The sequence below is a fragment of the Zootoca vivipara genome, chromosome 17 (assembly GCF_963506605.1).
Source record: "Zootoca vivipara chromosome 17, rZooViv1.1, whole genome shotgun sequence".
In the NCBI taxonomy this organism is placed as follows: domain Eukaryota; kingdom Metazoa; phylum Chordata; class Lepidosauria; order Squamata; family Lacertidae; genus Zootoca; species Zootoca vivipara.
This window is the reverse complement of record NC_083292.1, coordinates 22,570,882-22,590,315: the sequence shown is the minus strand read 5'-3', so window position 1 is coordinate 22,590,315 and position 19,434 is coordinate 22,570,882. Positions and strand designations below refer to the sequence as shown.

At 45.8% G+C, this 19,434-nt stretch overlaps 1 protein-coding gene across 1 annotated transcript; it reads right to left on the bottom strand.

The window, feature by feature from the left end:
- Positions 1-3,549: 3,549 nt before the first annotated feature.
- Positions 3,550-9,054, bottom strand: LOC118076201 (peripheral-type benzodiazepine receptor-associated protein 1-like). Its single transcript, XM_035098825.1, has one exon. It carries the CDS (start codon positions 9,052-9,054, stop codon positions 3,739-3,741), a length of 5,316 nt encoding a protein of 1,771 aa, XP_034954716.1. The 3' UTR covers positions 3,550-3,738.
- Positions 9,055-19,434: the final 10,380 nt, after the last annotated feature.

Genomic DNA, 19,434 nt, shown 5'->3' with positions numbered 1-19,434 from the left:
CTTGAAGTTGACTTCGGGCCAGTGTGCGAAAGGGCTGATCCCTTCTTTATATTTTTATTTGTTAATGTATTTATATTCTGTCTTCTCCCCAAACTGGGATTCAGGGCAGGTCCCAGCTTTTAAAATGCATCATTATAAAACACACTGCGATAAAAACAAACTAGATTTTAAAAAATAGTTAAAATGCATTAAAAAACAGCAGTTAAAATGCAGTTTGCCCCGACAGCAGCCCAATGGTCAGTCTCATCTGCCCCTTAGCTTCCAAAGGCTTGGGTGAGCAAGAATGTCTTAGCCTGCTGCTAGAAGGATCGCAAAGAGGGAGTCAGTCTAGCCTCTATTGGGCAGCCACAGAGAAGTTTCACCACAAACTGTACCTCTGATGTCAATGGGAAGGTGCTCACCTGAGGATTTCAGCATCCAGGCAAGTTCATGTAGGGAGATAGAATCTGGCAGGGAATCTGGGCCCAAGCCACAGAGGGCTTTATCAATCATAACCAGCACTTTGAATTGAAACGGACCAGCAGCAAGCGAAGTAAAATGCTCCCTGTAACCAGCCCCCCGTCAGCAATCTGGCTGCAGCATTCTGGACCAGCTGAGGCTTCTGACTCAGCTTTTCAAGGCAGACCTACCTCTACCTCAACTGCCACTGAAAGGCTTCCCAGAAGACAGGGTGGCTACTGTTCACAATTGCCGGCAGTCTATACTCTGGGATGATTGTACTAGTACTTTCAACTGTTCTTGGACTCAGTGGTTCCCATATGTAAAATGGACGCATGTTTTCTATGATTTATCGGATACTGTATTTGTATGACTTGGTTCAATGCCCCCCCCCCCTAGGTGTCTGTTCTTACATGCATGGGAGCTAAGTGGTGGGTGACTCTGTTAATTCTGGCTTATCATCTTTCCTATATTAAGTTTAGTTCTACCTATTTCCACATCAGTTTGCAATTCTTTTTCACAAAGACCTCATGGAAATTCATAAGCAATTTAGTGTGGATTTAACCTAATACACACATTCTTCCCTAATTACACATTCTTTGCAAGCAAAATTCTGTAGTATAATGCTTTTTTGTATATTATTTTCATCAACATATGCATTTTATAACCATTTTACCCTAATAAATACTTTTTTCTTTTGGTTATGGTAAACATGACTTGGCTAGAGAACTGCATTTCATAACTCAGGGAAGTGTGGCTTTTGAATAATAGCTGCATTTTGGTTTGCAGAATTTGAAGTGTGAGCTAAGCAAATTCCCCTTTAATGGTGATCTGAAGGGAATTCCTCCTCCATTCCTAGAGCCAATCTTGGCTGGAGTATAAAAATTATAAATAAATAAATAGAGATCCTGCATTCTGATTATGCTGCTGTATTTAGATTGAAGAATGCTCATCTGTGGAAAGGCTACTTTCCACTCATGGGATCTGCCACTACAAGTTGAGCGTGATATATATACACACACAAAATATTTTATTTTTGTCCTTTAAATAAATCCCTGTACTTTTTGCCAAAGATACCACCTTTACAGCTAAAAAAAATTGGCAATACTTTTGCTGATTACAGACAAAATGAAAATGCAATGGTGATGATTGTAAGGTACAAACTTTGCAAATATTTTAATAAATAAGGAGTTTTAGTACAAGAATAGGAAATGTATTCAAAAGTAGCTCCCAAATCCGTAGTCAATATGGCTTCGATCCGAATAGCAGCATCACTCTCTCCTCAATCCAGTAGGTATAGCCTAAATTACACAAAAGCACAATTAACAACTTTGTAGAGTAACAGGCGTACAAGAGTAAAGTAAAAACATAAAATGGTTCTGCTACTTCAAAACACACAAATGAAGAAGGAAAATACAAATAAGATGGAATGCAAAGCGAAGCAAATCCTGGAAGTAACTTTCATTGGTTGGCATCAACAATTGTTCTCAAATTAAGAGCTAGACTTAAGTATAAAATCATGCAAATGTCTCATTAATTTAATATATTGTCATTACTATTTCTAAAAGTTTCTGGGGCGCAAGGCCTTAACTAAAAGCTGTTATGGTGGGTGATCAACGTCACCGAGCACCAACAAACACCTATGCTGAAAAGCCAGCATTAACTTGAAAAGTAACAAGTCATTTTCCCTCAAACACATGTGCAAGTTGAACATTCCAATCTGAAGTTAGAAAGCTTGAACGCAAGAACAAAATGCTTTAGTATTAAAGTACGAGCAACTTTGCAACTGCATTCCATATAGTAAGAGTTGGTTTTGGCTAGGAACATAGGTGCCATCTCACGCTGAAGATTGTGGGTGCCCGCCATGAAGGGCTTCAGCTTTGCTCATTGACCTTGTGGGGGCCCAGTCCCACAAATATATAATTGTGGGTGCTGAAGCACCCATGGCCCCCTGAAGTCTGCTTAAGTGGCTAGGAAAAAAACCTCAAGTCAGAAGCGAAAGGAAGTGTGTAAGAAGACAAACATTTATTCCAGAGTTGCTTCTGCTCTTTTCCTCATCATCACTCAACTCGTCTGCTATTGGCACATGCATGCAGCTCCTGGGCATACCCACAAAAAGACTCACTTGATCACTGATGTTGTGAACTAAAACAAATTATGCCCTTAAGCGTCAGGAATCAAGTAGCTGTTGCTTGGGGGGAATTTCTCACGTGGGGTATGGACACATCTTCAGTGAGTCACTTATTGGAGTAAAAATTGCCATCAATCAATATGCAGGTGAATCATTTGTTTTACGATTGCAGCTAAAATGCTGACTCTGCTCAGTGCAATGTAAAGTAGTTGGAATTCCACAAAACACAGACATCTTACAGAATGTTATTATAGAAGTTCTACTGGAGTCAATAAGCCTGACTCCTGTGTCTATGGCACAGTGAATACGGAAAGACTTGCTTTCCGTATTCACGGAATTGACACTAGGGATACTAGGGAGGTATTGATACTATCTATTCTGTAACAACAGAGATGCTGTTGACTTGGAACTACACCCACCTCAAATGCTTCTTGGGCAAGAATCTTTGACACTGAAAATATTGTTCTAATGTTGTTCTCTTGCTATACAATTCTAAACACCTTTTTTGTCTACTGCTCATCTTCTAGGGTTTTCAAAAGGCTAACAAGTTTGATTCTTTTTGTTCAGAGGGAACAGCTTCCGGACATCTATGGTGCCTTTTTATTAAGTCTCTCCTTTATCTGTGTGCAAAAGTATGGCATTCTCTATTTTTTAAAAAAGGTAAAGGACCCCGACAGTTAAGTCCAGTCACAAACGACTCTGGGGTTGCTCGCTTTACAGGCCGAGGGAGCCGGTGTTTGTCCGCAGTTTTTCCAGATCATGTGGCCAACATGACTAAGCCACTTCTAGCGAAACTAGAGCAGCGCACGGAAACGCCGTTTACCTTCCCACCTATTTATCTACTTGCACTTTTGGCATGGTTTTCGAACTGTTAGGTTGGCAGGAGCTGGGACCGAGCAACAGGAGCTCACCCCGTCGCAGGGATTCAAACCGTTGACCTTCTGATCAGCAAGCCCAAGAGGCTCAGTGGTTTGGACCACAGTGCCACCCATGTCTCTATTCGCTATTTTATATGGCAGATATTTTTTCACCCACATTCAGCAAGACTTGGTTGCTTAGGATATTATAATCCCAAAGCCTTAGGTGGTAGGTGTTAGTTTTATTATCCTACTGCCAAGATTTGGGGTCAGATCTGTTGATTATTATGCTGTCTAGAGCCACTAACCTCCTCATAAGCTTTCATCTTTACTGTAACTCGACTTTAATAGATGTTCTTTCACTTCCTTACTCTCAATGTACATTTCAGATACCAAATTGCAGGGAATATACCCTTTCTTTCCTTCACATTCACCTCGGTAAAAACCATCAGCATCTTGGTGACCAATCACTTTCAGAATCTGTCCCTTTTTAAAAGATAGCTCCTCCTCAGCTGTGTCAGAATTAGGTGACATAGTTATGGGATCATAGTCAAAAAGTGCTACAAAAAGCCTTGTTGGGTCATCATTAACCCTTTCTCCTGAAACAAAGCTGCTCTGAGGGCCTGCATTAGGTACTGTTTGGTCAGTTCTGGGGCTCATGGTTATAATTTTAGCTTTTGCCAGTTCTACAAGGGACACTGGCGTCTCCTGTGGTTTAGGGTCTTCTTGTCCAGAAACATTCATCCTATACAACTGGTTCTCCTCTTCCTCAATATCTGAAAGATCTGAAATATGGTTATGGTCACCAAGAGGAGTCTTCAAATTTTTAGTTCTTGATATTTGCTCTTCCTTCATTTCAGCATCAGACACGCTCAAGTTGGAGAGTTTTTTGCATAACTGCTTAACCTTCTTTATGTGGTTCTTTTCAGAAACATGACCCGGCTCTTCCTGAAGACAGAAGTTGCGCATTCCTGCACCTCTGCAATTGCCCTTCTCCAGTTCAAACTCTGCGGAAGAAACCGTGGGTGCACCCATGTCAATATGGCATTGAAAAGATGGGTCTTTGGCATTGGTATGTTGGGCCATTGCATACACCTTGATCTTGCTGTTGTCTGGCTGATTCTTACCTACAGTTGTTTTAGTCAGAGGATGATCTTCTGGCAGTGCGGAGCTGGCTGGTCCTTCGTACTTTGACGTAGGAAAAACATGTTCTGAGGAGTGCTTTCTAACAGACGTGTGTAGAATAGAATCACCCTTGTCTTTATTTCTTGCATCGTGTGAAGCTGTCAGTGCAGAAGAGGTCATATGATTCTGAGAAACATTCACTGGCACAGAAACTGCTGCTTCTTTGTAATCAGACGTGAAGTGAATGGTGAAATCGGTGTCTGCACCAGCCAGGCACATGTGGGAGAAGACAGATGAAGACATACTGGTTGTGGCAGAGATGTGCCCATCTTCAAACTCTAAGAATTCGTTGAAAGTCATCTCGGAGGCAGGACTGGAGGAAAAGAACTTTGACATTAAAGAATTAGGAATTTCCAAATGAGCGGACGGAATTAAAGCTGGCACAGAATCCTCAGATTCCCCAAAGGGGGACACAGTTCTCACAGAGACCTTCCAAGACCCTTGGAACATATTTAGCTGAGATATTGCTAATGATATACTTCCAGCTGTCGGTGATGCAACTTCTGTGACTTTCTGTCCATTGATATAAATTGCATAGCCAGTGACTTTTACTCCATTGGATGATCCTGCTGCATCAATTGTTACTGGCAACCAGCTAACAACTAGGAACTCTGCAGAGGAACTAGGTTGTACTTGGACATCGAGGGGAGCATGAGGTGGTCCTGCTGGTGGAGTAGTGAACATAATTGCTGCTGATTTCTGCTCCAGATCCCCTTGAGGAAACATCAACACTTCTTTAGGAGGCAGTGCTTCCACTTTTACAGTGTACTGAGTGCCGGGTCTAAGATTCTGGAAAGTATACCAATATACCCCTGCTTTTGTGACATCATATTCCATCTCGTTAAGGTACACCGCATGAGTGTAGCTACTGTTGCTTGGCAACCAAGTAATTTTTGCTGACGTTGCAGTGATGTGCCAAAGCTCCAGGAGAGCCGGTGCAATATGGAAACGGTTTCCTACAAGGAAAGTGCATTGCATCTTATCGGAATGTCCTCTGTCTGTCACACTTTGAACTGAAATGCGATAAGAACACAGCTCTAAATCTAGGTTCTCAATCACTGCCTTCATCTGACTGCCACACTTCACACTGTGACATAGATCTGTATTGACATAAATGTTATAGCTGTACACTTTGCCCTGGCTATCTAGCATGTGTGGTGGGTCCCAGCCTATAAGGATGGACCTAGCAAACTGTTTGATAAGAGTCAGATTCTGGGGACAAAGCACTGCTGCCTGGTCATCACACAGCTCCCCTCCCAGTCTGTTAGACAGCAGGTTAACACACATGTCTTCGTCAAGGCTGTCGCTTTTGTCTTCACTACTAGCACTTTGGCAGGGAAAACTTATTTCACGGTATGAATGATAAGAAACATCACTTGGCTCTGAAGGAGCAAAACTTATTAGATCGTTACCTGAAACTTCTTCAACTAAGTTTGAGGGGATCAGTCCCCTCCTACCATCCATCAATTCCCCTTCATAGAAACCATCCTCATCCATTTCTCCATAAATATAAACATATTCCCCAGCTGTCAGTGGAAGTTCGGCTTCAGGGTTCTTATTAGGGCCATGAAAAGGGTCATAGCTATACCGTGCCAAAAAGACAGAAAGTTTTGAAGGGCCTTGATTTTCTAGCTGTTGGCTTATAGAAACCTTATCTGTTTCTAGGTCTTCTGTTTCACCTGCTGTATCTTCTTCGGGATTTAGGCAGGATTTAGAGCTGTTCTGTATGGATTCGGATGCAGATGAGTTTGACTGGGATTCTAATTCTTTAGGTTTGGGGGGCAAGCCAGAAGAACCCGCAGATGCAGAGTCTTCATCACTGATGCTTTTATTGCAATGACGACTGTGGCCAGTACATTGTTCCCATTTTCCTGGGCAAATTATTGCTTGGGAATTGCAAGCTGCATGGGATAATTCTGGTTCTAAGAGCCCAGATGTCTTAACTTTCTCAAGTTCTTCAGTCAGGAGATTAAAGTGTTTGGTCTGACTGTGATACTGGTTTTCCAGCTCTTTCACTTGAGCTTCAAGCAGCTGTACTGCCTCCTCATGCTCTCTTTTTATCTCTGTCTGCATCTGATGCAGTTGTTGTATTTCTTCCTCTTTCTTTTGCAGCACCAGTAAAGTTTTCTCATGTTCAGATTCCAACTGTTGCCATCCTTCTGCCGTCTCTTCCATGTTCTTAATGACTTGCTCCAAACTCTCCACTTTAATTTCCAGTCCGTTAGTCAACTGCACGACAGAATTGTAGTCATCAGTTGCCTGCACGAGCTTCACCTTTATCTCGGTATTTTCACTCTGGATCTTTTCCATCTGTTTGTTCTTCTCATGCAGCTGAGAGTTCTCCTCTGCAACCTTGGCCTTTTCACTCAATGCTGCATTGATCTGCAGTTCCAAATAATCACATCTCTTTTGTTTCGCCTCCACTTCACGTTGAAGGTTTTCACACTCCTGGGCTTTTTCAGCCAGCTCCCTTTTCAAAGTCTGCAAGGAATGCTCAGCATCCGAACCCAATTTTAAAGTGCTGCTTTCGTCATTCTTAGCACTGTTCCCCAAAGCTGGTGCTTCTGATTCTACATCTTTCACCAATGTGTCCAATGTTTCTGGCACCTCCTTTGGCAAAGGCAAGCCCTTTAAGCATGCGCCTACAACTGATGTTTCTGGGATGATAACTGGCGAAGAAGGATCACTGGAGGCCATTTTAGAGAGCTGAAAAGATTCCCTGATGTTCCTGAGCATGATCTGTCTTTGCAGCCTCAGCACTTCTCTCTGAGACTCTCGCAGCAAGCGATCAAACTCACAGATGTTGAGAAAACAGGGATTCTCTGTGCCTGAAGTCAGTTTGGCCTGCAGCTCCCAGCACTCCTTCTGCAAGGCTTCCAGCTGCTGGTCCTTCGCCAGCAGAACATTGGCTTGTTCGCTCAGGTCCTTCACCCGCTGCCGAGCAAAGCTGCTCTTGTACAGATCTGAGTCGGGGCAAGCCAAGGCTAAGGGGATTGGGGTGCCGCCAACCATGAGGCCGGATTCCTGGAGCTTCTTGGCCCGCTCTTCCAGGCGCTTGGCGATGGCCGCCAGCTCCGCGTTCTTCCTCTTCAGCCGCTTCACTTTGTCCTGCATCTCCGGGAAGCTGCTCTTCCTCAGCAGGGCATTCTCCTCCTTCAGGTGGGTGCACCGCTGCTCAAGGGCCCCCAGGGCATCCAAGAGGTCCGTGTTCTGCTTTACTAGTTGGTTGTAGCCGTCTCCTGACAGCCAGTCTTGCTGCTGACCCTGCAGGCCTGTTGGAGGCGGCACGCCTTCTCCCGCAGACCCTGAGCCCCACGATTTCCCTTCTGGGGGCGCGTCCGCAGACCCCTCTTTCTTGGCCCCTTCCTCCAGAGGGGCCTTATCTTTCCCCAAGGAAGCAGCGGTGGTCGCAGCCTTCTGGGGCTCCGGCTGTGGGGCGCAGCCGCAACCCGCTTGGCCCCCTCCTTCCAGCGGAGCATGGTGGGGGTGAGGCTCGCATCGGCTCAGGTTGCTGTGCAGGGAGCGGGACTTGGAGGCTGTTCCGCTGTCGGGGGCGCAGGAGGAGACCACGAGGCTCTCCAAGGAGCGGGGCCTGCTCTTGCCCAGTCTGTGGCTGGGCAGTGTCATAGGCAGCGGCCTCACTTTGTGCGAGGACGCCAGCGCCGAATGCTCTCCCTCGAAGCGCTCCAGGATATACTTGAGGAAGAGGCTCCTCTCCAGCTCCAGCTCGGCCTTGAGGTGGCGGATGCGCGCGGCCTGGTCGCCGTCGACCTCCCAGCGGAGCTTGCCCAGGACTTCTTGCAGCTTGGCGCGGCACTCGCCGTTCAGACCCGCGCTGCTTCCTCCACCTCCGGCAGCTCGGCTGCTTCGGCTGACCAGCTCCTCGGCCAGCTGGCGCTGCAAGTCCCGGGCCTGTCGCATGGCGGCGTCTCGCTCCCGCTGCAGCAGCTCCTGGGCCTCTCGCAGCTCCGCCTCCTTCCAGCGCAGCAGCTGCCGGATCTCGGTCTCGCGCTGCCGGGCGCCGGCCTCGCGCAGCTGGTGCAGCTCGCGCGCCCGCTGCTGCTCCCACTTGGAGCGGAGCTGGTCGGCCAGCAGCTGCCGCTCGCGCTCGGCCGCCTCGCGCAACTCGCGCGACTCCAACGCGAAGCGGCGCCGGCACTCCTGAGAGCGCAACCGCTCCGCCTCCAGCTCCGCCCGAAGCGACTCCAGCTCTCGGCGGTGGTCCTCGTGGAAGGCGGGCGGAGGCGGCGGCCCTGCAGGAGGAGGAAAGGGCGGTGGAGGGGGAGGAAGACCAAGAGGCGCCCCGCTGGAGGAGACGCCGCCGCCGCCGCCGCCCACGGCAGGAGGAGCGCCGCAGAGGGCTTGGGACGAGGCCTTGCGCGGGGAATGGCGCGCAGACACAGCGGGGCCTCCGCCGCCCCCTGAGAGGCTGTCTTTAGTCATGGCGAGACCAAGGCCTACAGGTGCGGCCCGCCGTATGAGGCGAAGGCGCCTGAGGGGAAGTTCAAACCGTCGCCAACCGCCGCGCGTGGAACGTTCGAGGCGTCTTTCCGTCCCCCTCCCCCTCGTTCGCGCGGGCGCGCTATTGTCCCAGGTCCTGCCCGCGCGGTGAGTTCCACAGGCTTTCCCCATGCACCCCATGAAGAAGCGTCCTCTTAGGCCTCTGGGTGCGATGGGAAGTTGTTGGCATCCCTAGGGGCCGAGGTCCCTTTTTGGGGGCCCCCCGAGAAAATATTTGAGGGGGGCTGCCCTCCCTCCCAGTTGATGGGCTCTGCCATTCAAATGGTGTACGGGCACCGTGCTGTGTGATCGATTCAAGCTTGCATCCCCCATTGGCACCTGTCTGCCTCCAGGGACAATGGAGTGTGCCACTGGGGGTGAAGTCAAAACTGAGTGACCTCTCCAGGGCACAAGCCTGGGCAGTGTGAATGAGGGTCCTGGGCTGCCCAGACAACAAGAGCCCCCTCTCGTTCATTGAAGTCCAAAAGAAAACAGAGAGTGATACGTTTGGCATCAGTGTGGCTGCAGGAATGATGCGAAAGAAGCGTACAAGACAACATCCAGCCGTCTTAGGGACTCCGCTACGGATTTCCTCTTAGCCTTTTCTTCTCCCTAAGATATCCCACGAAGCAGAAGGAACCACCTGGCAGAATAAGACCAGCCTAGAACTGACCAAAGAAGCAATAAGTCTCCTGAACCAAGTAGAGATCTAAGGAGCCAGGGATTGCATGTCAGGAAGGTGCGTTGTCACATAGTTTCCCTTATAGCTGCCAGGTGCTTGACTCATCTAAATTCTCCACGTATCTCCCTCTCTGGTACCGTATATGTTCATTTATAGAAGCACCTGTAATTTGTAGACCCTTGACCCAATAAGAGCCCCAGAGGAATAACTAGGACAATATATCCATTGACTGATATTAATATCAATTGTATATCAATATAAAGGGAGTACTACTTGAAGCACATAGTTAAACTATGGAACTTGCTGCCACGGGAAACAGTGCTGGCCAACTCAGATGGCTTTAAAGCGAGGACAAATTTTTGGAGCAGAGGGATATCGGTGGTTACTAGCCACAATGGCTAGGCTCTGCTTCCACAGCTGGAGACAGTCATGCTTCTGAATACCAGTTCCTGGAAGCCACAAGAGGAGATGGGGCTCCTGTGCTGGCATCCTGCTTGAGAGTTTCCCACAGGCCACTGGTTGGCCAATGTGAGAACAGGATGCTGGACAAGATGGGCCACTGGCCTGACCCAGCAGGCCCTTCTTATGTTCTTAATGGAACAGTAACAACAAAGAGCATTCATAGAACCAGTAAACCACAGCACACCAAGTCCATTCACTACAAATGTAAGAGCCATAGCAGGAGGAGGCAGCATTCAGGTACCCTGGTCCCAAACTGTTCAGGTCCTTGTAGGTAGCAAGCAGCACTTTGAATCGCACTGAGCCACCCAAGCCAACCTGTTCACAAGTAGTTTACCTTGCACGTGAGTGGAATGTTCTGAGCCGGTGATCCTGTGCCAAATCTATGTATGGTGATTGATGGTGTCTCCAGCAGTGACAGCAGGAACATCTGAAGAACTTTTCTCTAGGACTCTTCCCCTACTCAGGATACACATGGCTAGATACCTGTTTTGTTAGCTGTACTGCTTTGAGGGTGGCTATAGTTGAAAAAACAGCATACACACATTGGAAAATAGAAATCTATATATAAAAATGTAAAGGGTGCATGTACAGTAGGTGACACAGCACCTTTCTCAGAAACCGCTTGACTGGTTACATTCAAATTTGGACACGTTCCGTTCCACTGTGCGGAGGTTCCTATATAGGTTGCGTAGACAGATGTCACACCTGGGCCACGTAACCCCCCCCCCCAAAAAAAACCCCGTGTTTCAGAACTCACAAATCATACAAAAGTGCATGCTGGGAGTACAGGAGAGATTGCAACACAGCGCCCTCTAGTGATGGCTACACTGGTACTGCACCTAGGAAAGCTTCCCTCTCCACAGTATCTTGGCTCACCTTTGCAGACTAGGCCGAGTGGAGGTAGGGGCTTGCCTGGGTGGAAGATGGGGTTAGCCCAAATAGGTCATGGGTCGGGACAGGGTGGGCCCAATCTCAGGGATGAGGGGAATTTGAAGGGGGAGTCTGAGGCTCCATTTAACAGACTGAGCCATAGCAACGCATGGCACGGCCAGCTAGTAAGTGAATAAAAATGGACTGATTCCAACCATTGTTTGTTCCATCGGCCAGTACCCTAACATTGTATGACCCTAGCATTTCATGTGATGGGATGCACGTGTAACATGCACCTGTTTATCAGCCCTTATACATGCACGCCTTTTTAATTCCTCTTCTCCCACCCCTACCAGTTGGCCAGGTCTGAAAAGCCTGTCTAGTAACTACAAACTAAAAAAAATTCATTCCAGTTGCATCTTAGAGACCAACTAAGTTTGTCATTGGTATGAGCTTTCATGTGCATGCACACTTCTTCAGATACCAGTAACTTCAGATGTAGTAACTACAAAATGAGAGATGGGTGGTCTCCACCAGGACACTCGCACTGTCCTGGAAAACCTACCACCACCAACCCACATGCTCATGGCACACTCTTCTTTAAATACTTTTGTTTTCATTGTATTTAACCAGATTTATATACCACTTAATTAAAAGAAAACCCTAAACAGTTTCTATAAAACAGTAGAAAATGCTACGTTAAAGAATACAAATAAAATCAAACTTTTAAAAAGCAGGCATAATATTTATCAAAATACTGTATTAATAAAAACCAGATACACATAATAAATTACAAATGAAAATTAAAGGTCTGAGTAGCCTTGCCTAACCAATCTCATTAAATATGTTTCATATTCTCTGTCTTAATAATCATTGAAAGAGAGTCCACTGCAAAGTAAGGAACACATTGTAGAGTAGAGCCTTCATCTAAACCTACAACTTCATTTGCCCCTTGCCTTTCCACCACCTGACAGCCTCGTGTTGATTGGCATGGCTTGGGGAAAACTATATGAGCCCTTCTGAGTCGCTTGGGATTTCTCCAAAGTTAATAGCTGGATAAATAAGTGCAAGTCCAGGTGTGAGCAGATGTGTGCTGTTTAATTATTTCCTTCCATGCCCCCAACAAATCAGTCCAAAATGTTGCAAATGGTGAAACGTCTAATAACTTTCAGCCGTCTTTTAGATAACATGCCAAGGCCTGAACTTGGCGTGAAGACCAATGCATGGTTCTCAAAGGGTGTGGCAGGAAGATTCAAGGACAAAGAAACATTTAAGCAATTCAGTGTAGCGTAGTATAGTATAATTTTTATTTGTTTGTTTAGTTGCAGAATATTGATAGATATCTTCAAAATCAAGCACCGCTAGAAGTTATTTTTGTTTTTCAATGTATCAATATTTTTTGTTTTTCCAACTTATCAGTTAAAAAAAAAGTAGACGTGGCATTAGCAATTTTTTAATTCTGAGAAAGTGGCCTGGGGGAAAAGGTTTGAGAACCATTGCCCTAATGGGTGGTGGCAGGGGGATGGTGGCTTTTGATGTCTTCCTATGTCAAGTTCCGGGAAAGGGAACCTTTCTCTTTCCTGCAGGGAGCTTTGGACCCAGCAAGAGTGAGTGGTGGCGTGTGGGTACAAAAGCATCCTGCCAAAAATGTACCACCTGCTCCTTCAACTCCCTGTTTTTCTTTAGATTATTAAGTTATCTGGGAAAAAAGCTAGTAAGCTTCGCTTTTCTTAAAAGTCCCAAAGGGAAGCGTTTTGGCCTCCTTTGAACCGAGAGTTGCTGTTTAAATAGAATTATAACTGAATGTCTGCATAGAGGAGAAGGTGCTCTGCAGGGCAAGTCCATTTGCCAGAGCTTTGATAAAATATATATGTATAATTGATGCAGCTGTTCGGTTAATCACACCCTGTACTTAAGACCGATTAAAGCCCATCACATTAATTTAATTGAAAGGGGGGGAAACTCTGGGAATTGTACTAGATTTCCCCCATTAAATTAAAATTACAGCCCTTGATTAGATGTCCTAGGTGTCCATTGTTGTTAGCAGATAATGGAATTATTATGCAAATTGGTATCTGCCCTTAATTGATCTGGTCACTGATGCCTTCCTACCGTAGTTCCTCACACATTCCTTTTCTCCTAAGCTTAATTGTAATTACATTCCCACCCCACCCCTAGGCTGATTGATGTAGGCAGGAACCCAAAAAGATACTTTGACACACCCAACAGCTTCTATCTATCTGCTAGGATTTCTGATTCCTTTCCCCTTTGAACAGCAGGACCTCCTGTCACCCCTACAGACTGGCACATATGTGGAGGTCTTTGGGGGTGGGGTGGGGGCTGTGTGCGACATGCCATTGATGCAATAATAGTTTATACCATCCACACATCATGCAGAATTGTAAAAGGTTCAGAAACATGCAACCAAAATGATCAGGCGGGTGGGGCAACTCCCCTGTGAGGAAACGTTGCAGTGTGGAACTTGCTTCCACAAGAGCTAGCGATGGCCACCAACTTGAAAGCCTTTAAAAGAGGATTAGACAAATTCATGGGTGACAAGGCTATCAATGGCACTTAGCCACAGTAGCTCGGTGCTGCTGTTGGTGTGGCTTTTACTCCTGTTCAATGGGTTTTAAAATGTAAATGCAGCCATGCTTCTGAATACCAGTTGCTGGTAACCATAGGAAGGAAGAGTGCTGTTGTGCTCAGGTCCTGCTTGGTGGCAACAGGATGCGGTACTAGATGGGCCATTGTCCTGAACCAGCAGGTTCCTCTCATGTCCTTAGGCAAAAAGCTCCTCCCTTCCACCTCCTGCATACCATTTCATTTTGGCCTCAGCTTAGAGGCCTCTCAGCAGACCTACTTTGTCAATTTGGTGCTCAGAGAAGCCCCAGTGGCCACCTTTTCCAAACTCTGTGCAGCCTGCCCTTGCATCTGGTTGGCCACTGTGAAAACAGGATCCTGGACTACATGGCCACTGGAATGATTCAGCCAGGCTCTTCTGATGCTCTTCTGTACTTGCAAGCTCCCCAAAGGCATGACAAAAAGCCAGGCTATGAAAATGGGTTCTAAGCGAGACTTGAACTTGCAGCCTCCAGGAATGTAATCACTTGGTCCCAGTCCCTCAGCAGCAGCGTTAAATGGTGTTTGCTCAGAAAAGAATCTGCACCCTTTGGGGATATATTCCTTACACGCGTTATTAACAGCTCCCTAAAGTCAGCCCTCCGTGGAAGATTAAAGACCGCTGCTCCAAAGTCTGCAAGACAGAAAGTATTCTAGTCTCTCTTTCAGGTCTTGCTAAGAAGCTTAATAGTACCATAACTGTTCAGGGTTTGTGTCCCACCCCCCCACCCCCCGTTTCCCTTTGTAATCATTATTTCCTCTGGCAATGTTTCTAACTGCAGGTTTAGATTTGTTTGGCTTCGTATTTATTCAGAAAGAGTATCAGTGACCTTTATAGAGGAAGGAGGTTGTCAGCCGACTGGTTTCTCAAAGGCAAGGCATGATGTGAGATGAAAATGCAATTTGTGTATGATTGTTTTTCTTCTTTGCAAAGAAAGTCCTGCTAAACATTCACCTCTGCCATGGACTTCTTGGGTGGCCTCAGATAAATTACTGTCCTTTAGTTTCCCATCTGCATAGCTGCAGTGACCAAGGCAAATTCATTTCAGACCTTATATTTTGCTCATGTTGCGTCAGACCACTGGCCTGAGTATTGTCCACAGCAGGTATTGGGAACCTGTGGCCCTCCAGATGTTGCAGAACTATAACTCCCATCATCCCTGGCCTTGCTTGCTGGGCCGATGGAAGTTCAACAACATATGGAGGGCCAAAAGTCATTGCCACCCATTCACGAGGCAAGGTGAGGCGCCACCTGCTTGGCAGCCCCCCTCCCCCCATGCCATCTCTACAGTGGCCTCTTGATGAAAAGGAGGCACTGCTGGTCTTCCACCTCTAGGGAAGAAGTGGCAGGGTCTGCCTCTGGGTTTTCCTGGGCTCTGGACCTGCCTGATATGATTCAGAGCGGGCCCTTCCCCTCCATAACAGCCTTTGATTCCCACTTCAACCGTTGCATGAGTTTGATTTGATTCTCCTCCTCGTTCCCAATGTAGATCTTCACTCACCCCTTTTCCCCTGGTGGTGGTGGCACCATTTTGTGGTTCACTGCAGGTGCCAAAGTGTATTGGACTGGCCCTGCCAAAGTTTCTGCATACCTGGCTCTCCAGGGTGTCAGACTGGGTCTCTCCCAGCCCTGCCTGATGATGCCATGGATTGAACTTGGGTTTTTTGGAGGTGCCAGGATTGAACCTGAGACCTTCTGCATGTAAAGCAGATGCTCTACCACTGAGGTACAGGGAGGGGAACAGGCAGTAATTGCTCACATGGAACATACTGGTTTTATATTTTGATTTTGTTCTGTGAACTGCCCTGAGTATAGGGCGGTATATAAATTCAATAAATAATAATAACCAAATGATTTCACCCGGATCCCTACTCCTATCTGGATATAGGTCTATTTGCATTGGATTTTATACACATTTGCCCTACTTTAATGTTGTGGAGATGTAGGGGAGGGAACTTCATTTTCCTTGATAGGAAACAATAAAATTTCTCTTCTAAAATCAACTAATGCTTGAAATGCTAGAGGTAAGCCTCCTAATACAACACAGCTCTTCTTTAGAAATGGAATTGTCTAGAAAGCAAATAACTTTTTGCAGACACTAGCAACCATAGATTATGAAAAGACCTGACCCTGCAGGAAAGGAAGGAAGGCCACTTTCAAGCTGTTACTACGTATTTCGTGGGTGCTACTATTGTATCACATATCAGCCACTTCAGTTGGCGCAATTAAAGTGGAATTAACATGTACAACAAGATGGTTTAAAACACCAAGAGGGTGTTTCTCCTCTTCATCTATTGTCCTATGCCTCACTTTCCACTTTGTATTTGGTTTTCCATGAAACTATTCCTGGTTACTTTTTGTTATTTCAGTAAGTTTAATATATTGTACTTGGATTAGTGTGGTTGTCCTTCTCAGGTTTTAATAAAAGAACATATTTAGGCCTAGGCTATCTGAAAGACCATATTCTTCCATACAAACTTCTAGTGAGGCTAGCCTGGCTCTATCCTTGTTGTCTTTCCACCGGCAGGCCTTTGGGAACTGACTCTGCTATTTTTATTATCTATATTTTAATAGATTCTTAACATATTATTTTAATTCTATTAGAATTTAATTACTTTTTAACTATTATCTGTTAACTATTACTAACTTTCTGTATTTTATCTGTGTTGATTACATTTGTGTAAGCCGCCTCGAGTCCCAGTCTGGGGAAAAGGCAAGATATTGTTCTTATTGATACTACTACAGTACTACTACTAATAATAATAATGAATTTTTTTGGGGGGGGGCTCTCTACCCCAAAAGGATGTAACATTTGAATGAATTGAAGGGAGTAGGGTACTTTAAAGAGAGAGGAACATTTTTCTTCCCACCCCCCTCTCAAAGACAGTATCAAGCTTTGGCAGAAGTGCAGGTAACGTTCACAGCAGGAGAAGCTGCCGAGTGGCACAGCTTGGTGCAGCTGGCACAAGCAGCTTTGTTTTGGCCCAGGGCTGCTCTGGGAAGAGAGACTGAGCCCGTACCCTTGGAATCTACCCTCGCTCTCCAAGATTCTCAGCCACTTGGCTCCAAGTGGCAGCTCGCATGCAGGCATCCAACTCCCTAAGCCGAGGCTTGTGTAAAAAGAGGCATGTTTGCGATTTGGCAAGATATTCCTCCCCTGCACCACCTGCACCAGGACAGAAGGCTCCTCCAGTTGACCCGTTTCTTGAGCATTCATCCCAATTCATTCTGCACAAAGCAAAGGAACATAAGTTGGCATGTATGGTTCTCTGCCCCCCTCCTAAGAATATAAGAAGAGCCTGCTGGATTAGGCCCATGACCCATCTCGTCCAGCACCCTGTTCCCAGATGCCCGTGGGAAACTTGCAAGCAGGACCCAAGCACAAGAGCACCCTCCCCTCCTGTGGTTTCCAGAAACTGGTATTCAGGAGCACTGCTACCTCCAGTTTTGGGGGTAGAAGATAGCCTTTGCGGGTAGCAGCCCTCTCCTCCGTGAATTGGTTCAATCCTCTTTTTCTGCCACCCAAGTTGTTGGCCATCACTGCTACCTGTGGGAGTGAGTTCCATAGTTTAACTAGGCACTGTGTGAAGAACTTTCTTTTATCCTGTGGGAGTCAGTCCATTTATCCACTGCAGTTGCGGGGGGGTCTGTTGGATAATGGAGGGGCCTAATCAACATTGCATCTCGCACCCCACCCCAAAATCTGGTTTTTGGCCTGAGTGTTCCTCTTGAATGAGCAATATATGGGCAAACATACAGGTTCTCTCATCTACCTTAGTTTCTCTCCCTGTGGCCTGTTGGTTTTTGAAAAGATCAAACCTGAAATTGTTTTGTTTATGAATATTGTGTCAGAGTGACTTGAGGGCGTTTTATATTTGTCCAGAAAAACAGACTGAGCACAAACTGGCTCTCCCCCCCATTAAAGGTCAAGAGAGAGAGAATTTGGTTGTGTGTGTGTGTGTGTGCGCGCGCGCTAAAGTAGCAGAAAGATTTCCAGTTGGCAGTTCAGCCTGATTTGTAATAAAACATTTCTTGGGGAGAAAGCCATCCGCTTGACAGATGGCTCAGTCGGGACCAGCAAGCGGGAGAATGAGACTGTATTTTCTCAAAAGTGTTGGGCTGCAGATAGCATGATTGTTTCCAACCATTTGTTGGATGGATTTAAATATACTACGCAGCAGACAGCACTTATAACAGCAACGGATCCAACCTGCCTTACTTGATCTTTTCCTGAGAGATAACACAGATTTGAACAGGGCCGTCCCTACCATTTGGCAGAGGGCACCTCCATAAGAACATAAGAAGGGCCTTCTGGATTAGGCCAGTGGCCCATCTTGTCTAGCATCCTGTTCTCACAGTGGCCAACCAGCTGCCTGAAAGGGAAGCCCGCAAGCAGAATCTGAGCGCAAGAGCACTTTGCCCTCCTTTGGTTTTCAGCAACTGGAATTCAGAAGCATTGCTGCCTCCAGCTACTCCTGCCATTTGGGAGCAGCAGAGAGCAAATATTTGCCCTCCTCTGCATATCAACCCTTCCAGTAATTGGAAGACTGTTGCCATGCCCACCACCCAGTCTTACTTTCAAAAATAAGCTAGCTTACAAGAGGCTTTTAAATATACAAATATGGGTGATATGAGGATACAGCATAGCATCCTCAGAGACATATGCCCTGAGTTCCTGCAGAAGGATTGGATGCTTTGATTAGCAAGCACAGCTGTGATGAACTGGTGTTCTACTGGAATTTCCTGCAGCAAAGGCACACAGCATGGATATCACAAATAGTGTAGTGGAAAATTCAGAAGTGTAGTGTCCCTTCATGGTAGTCACAGCCATACTCCTAAGATTATACAACCTTCTAAGATTATACAGAATTCTTATAATTAGGGATGCATTGCAACAATCAATTCAAATCTCCATGTGTTGCCTCCCAGCTAGATCTACTATTTTCTCTGCACTTACATGGGGATATGTCTTGGGATGCTTCAGTACCATCTTTCAGAGTGACTTCAGTTAGGTTTCCCTTAAAGTTCCATTGTACATTATTAGTATTATTATTTTACCTTTTATAGTGATTTTATGTTGTGACCTGCCTGAAATCTACAGTTATAGGGTGGGATACCAATTTAATTAAGTAAGTTAATAATAATAATAATAATAATAATAATAATAATAATAATAATAATTTAAAAGGTCATAGATTATTAATCAGCCAAAGACAAACATTTTATTATACATCCTAAAGATACATCCTAAAGATGTATATGCTGATGACACAACCTTGATGGAACAAAGTGAGGAGGAATTAAAGAACCTTTTAATGAGGGCGAAAGAGGAGAGCGCAAAATATGGTCTGAAGCTCAACATAAAAAAAAACTAAGATCACGGCCACTGGTCCCATCACCTCCTGGCAAATAGAAGGGGAAGAAATGGAGGCAGTGAGAGATTTTACTTTCTTGGGTTCCATGATCACTGCAGATGGTGACAGCAGTCACGAAATTAAAAGACGCCTGCTTCTTGGGAGAAAAGCAATGACAAACATAGACAACATCTTAAAAAGCAGAGACATCACCTTGCCGACAAAGGTCCGTATAGTTAAAGCTATGGTTTTCCCAGTAGTGATGTATGGAAGTGAGAGCTGGACCATAAAGAAGTGAAGGCTGATCGCCGAAGAATTGATGTTTTTGAATT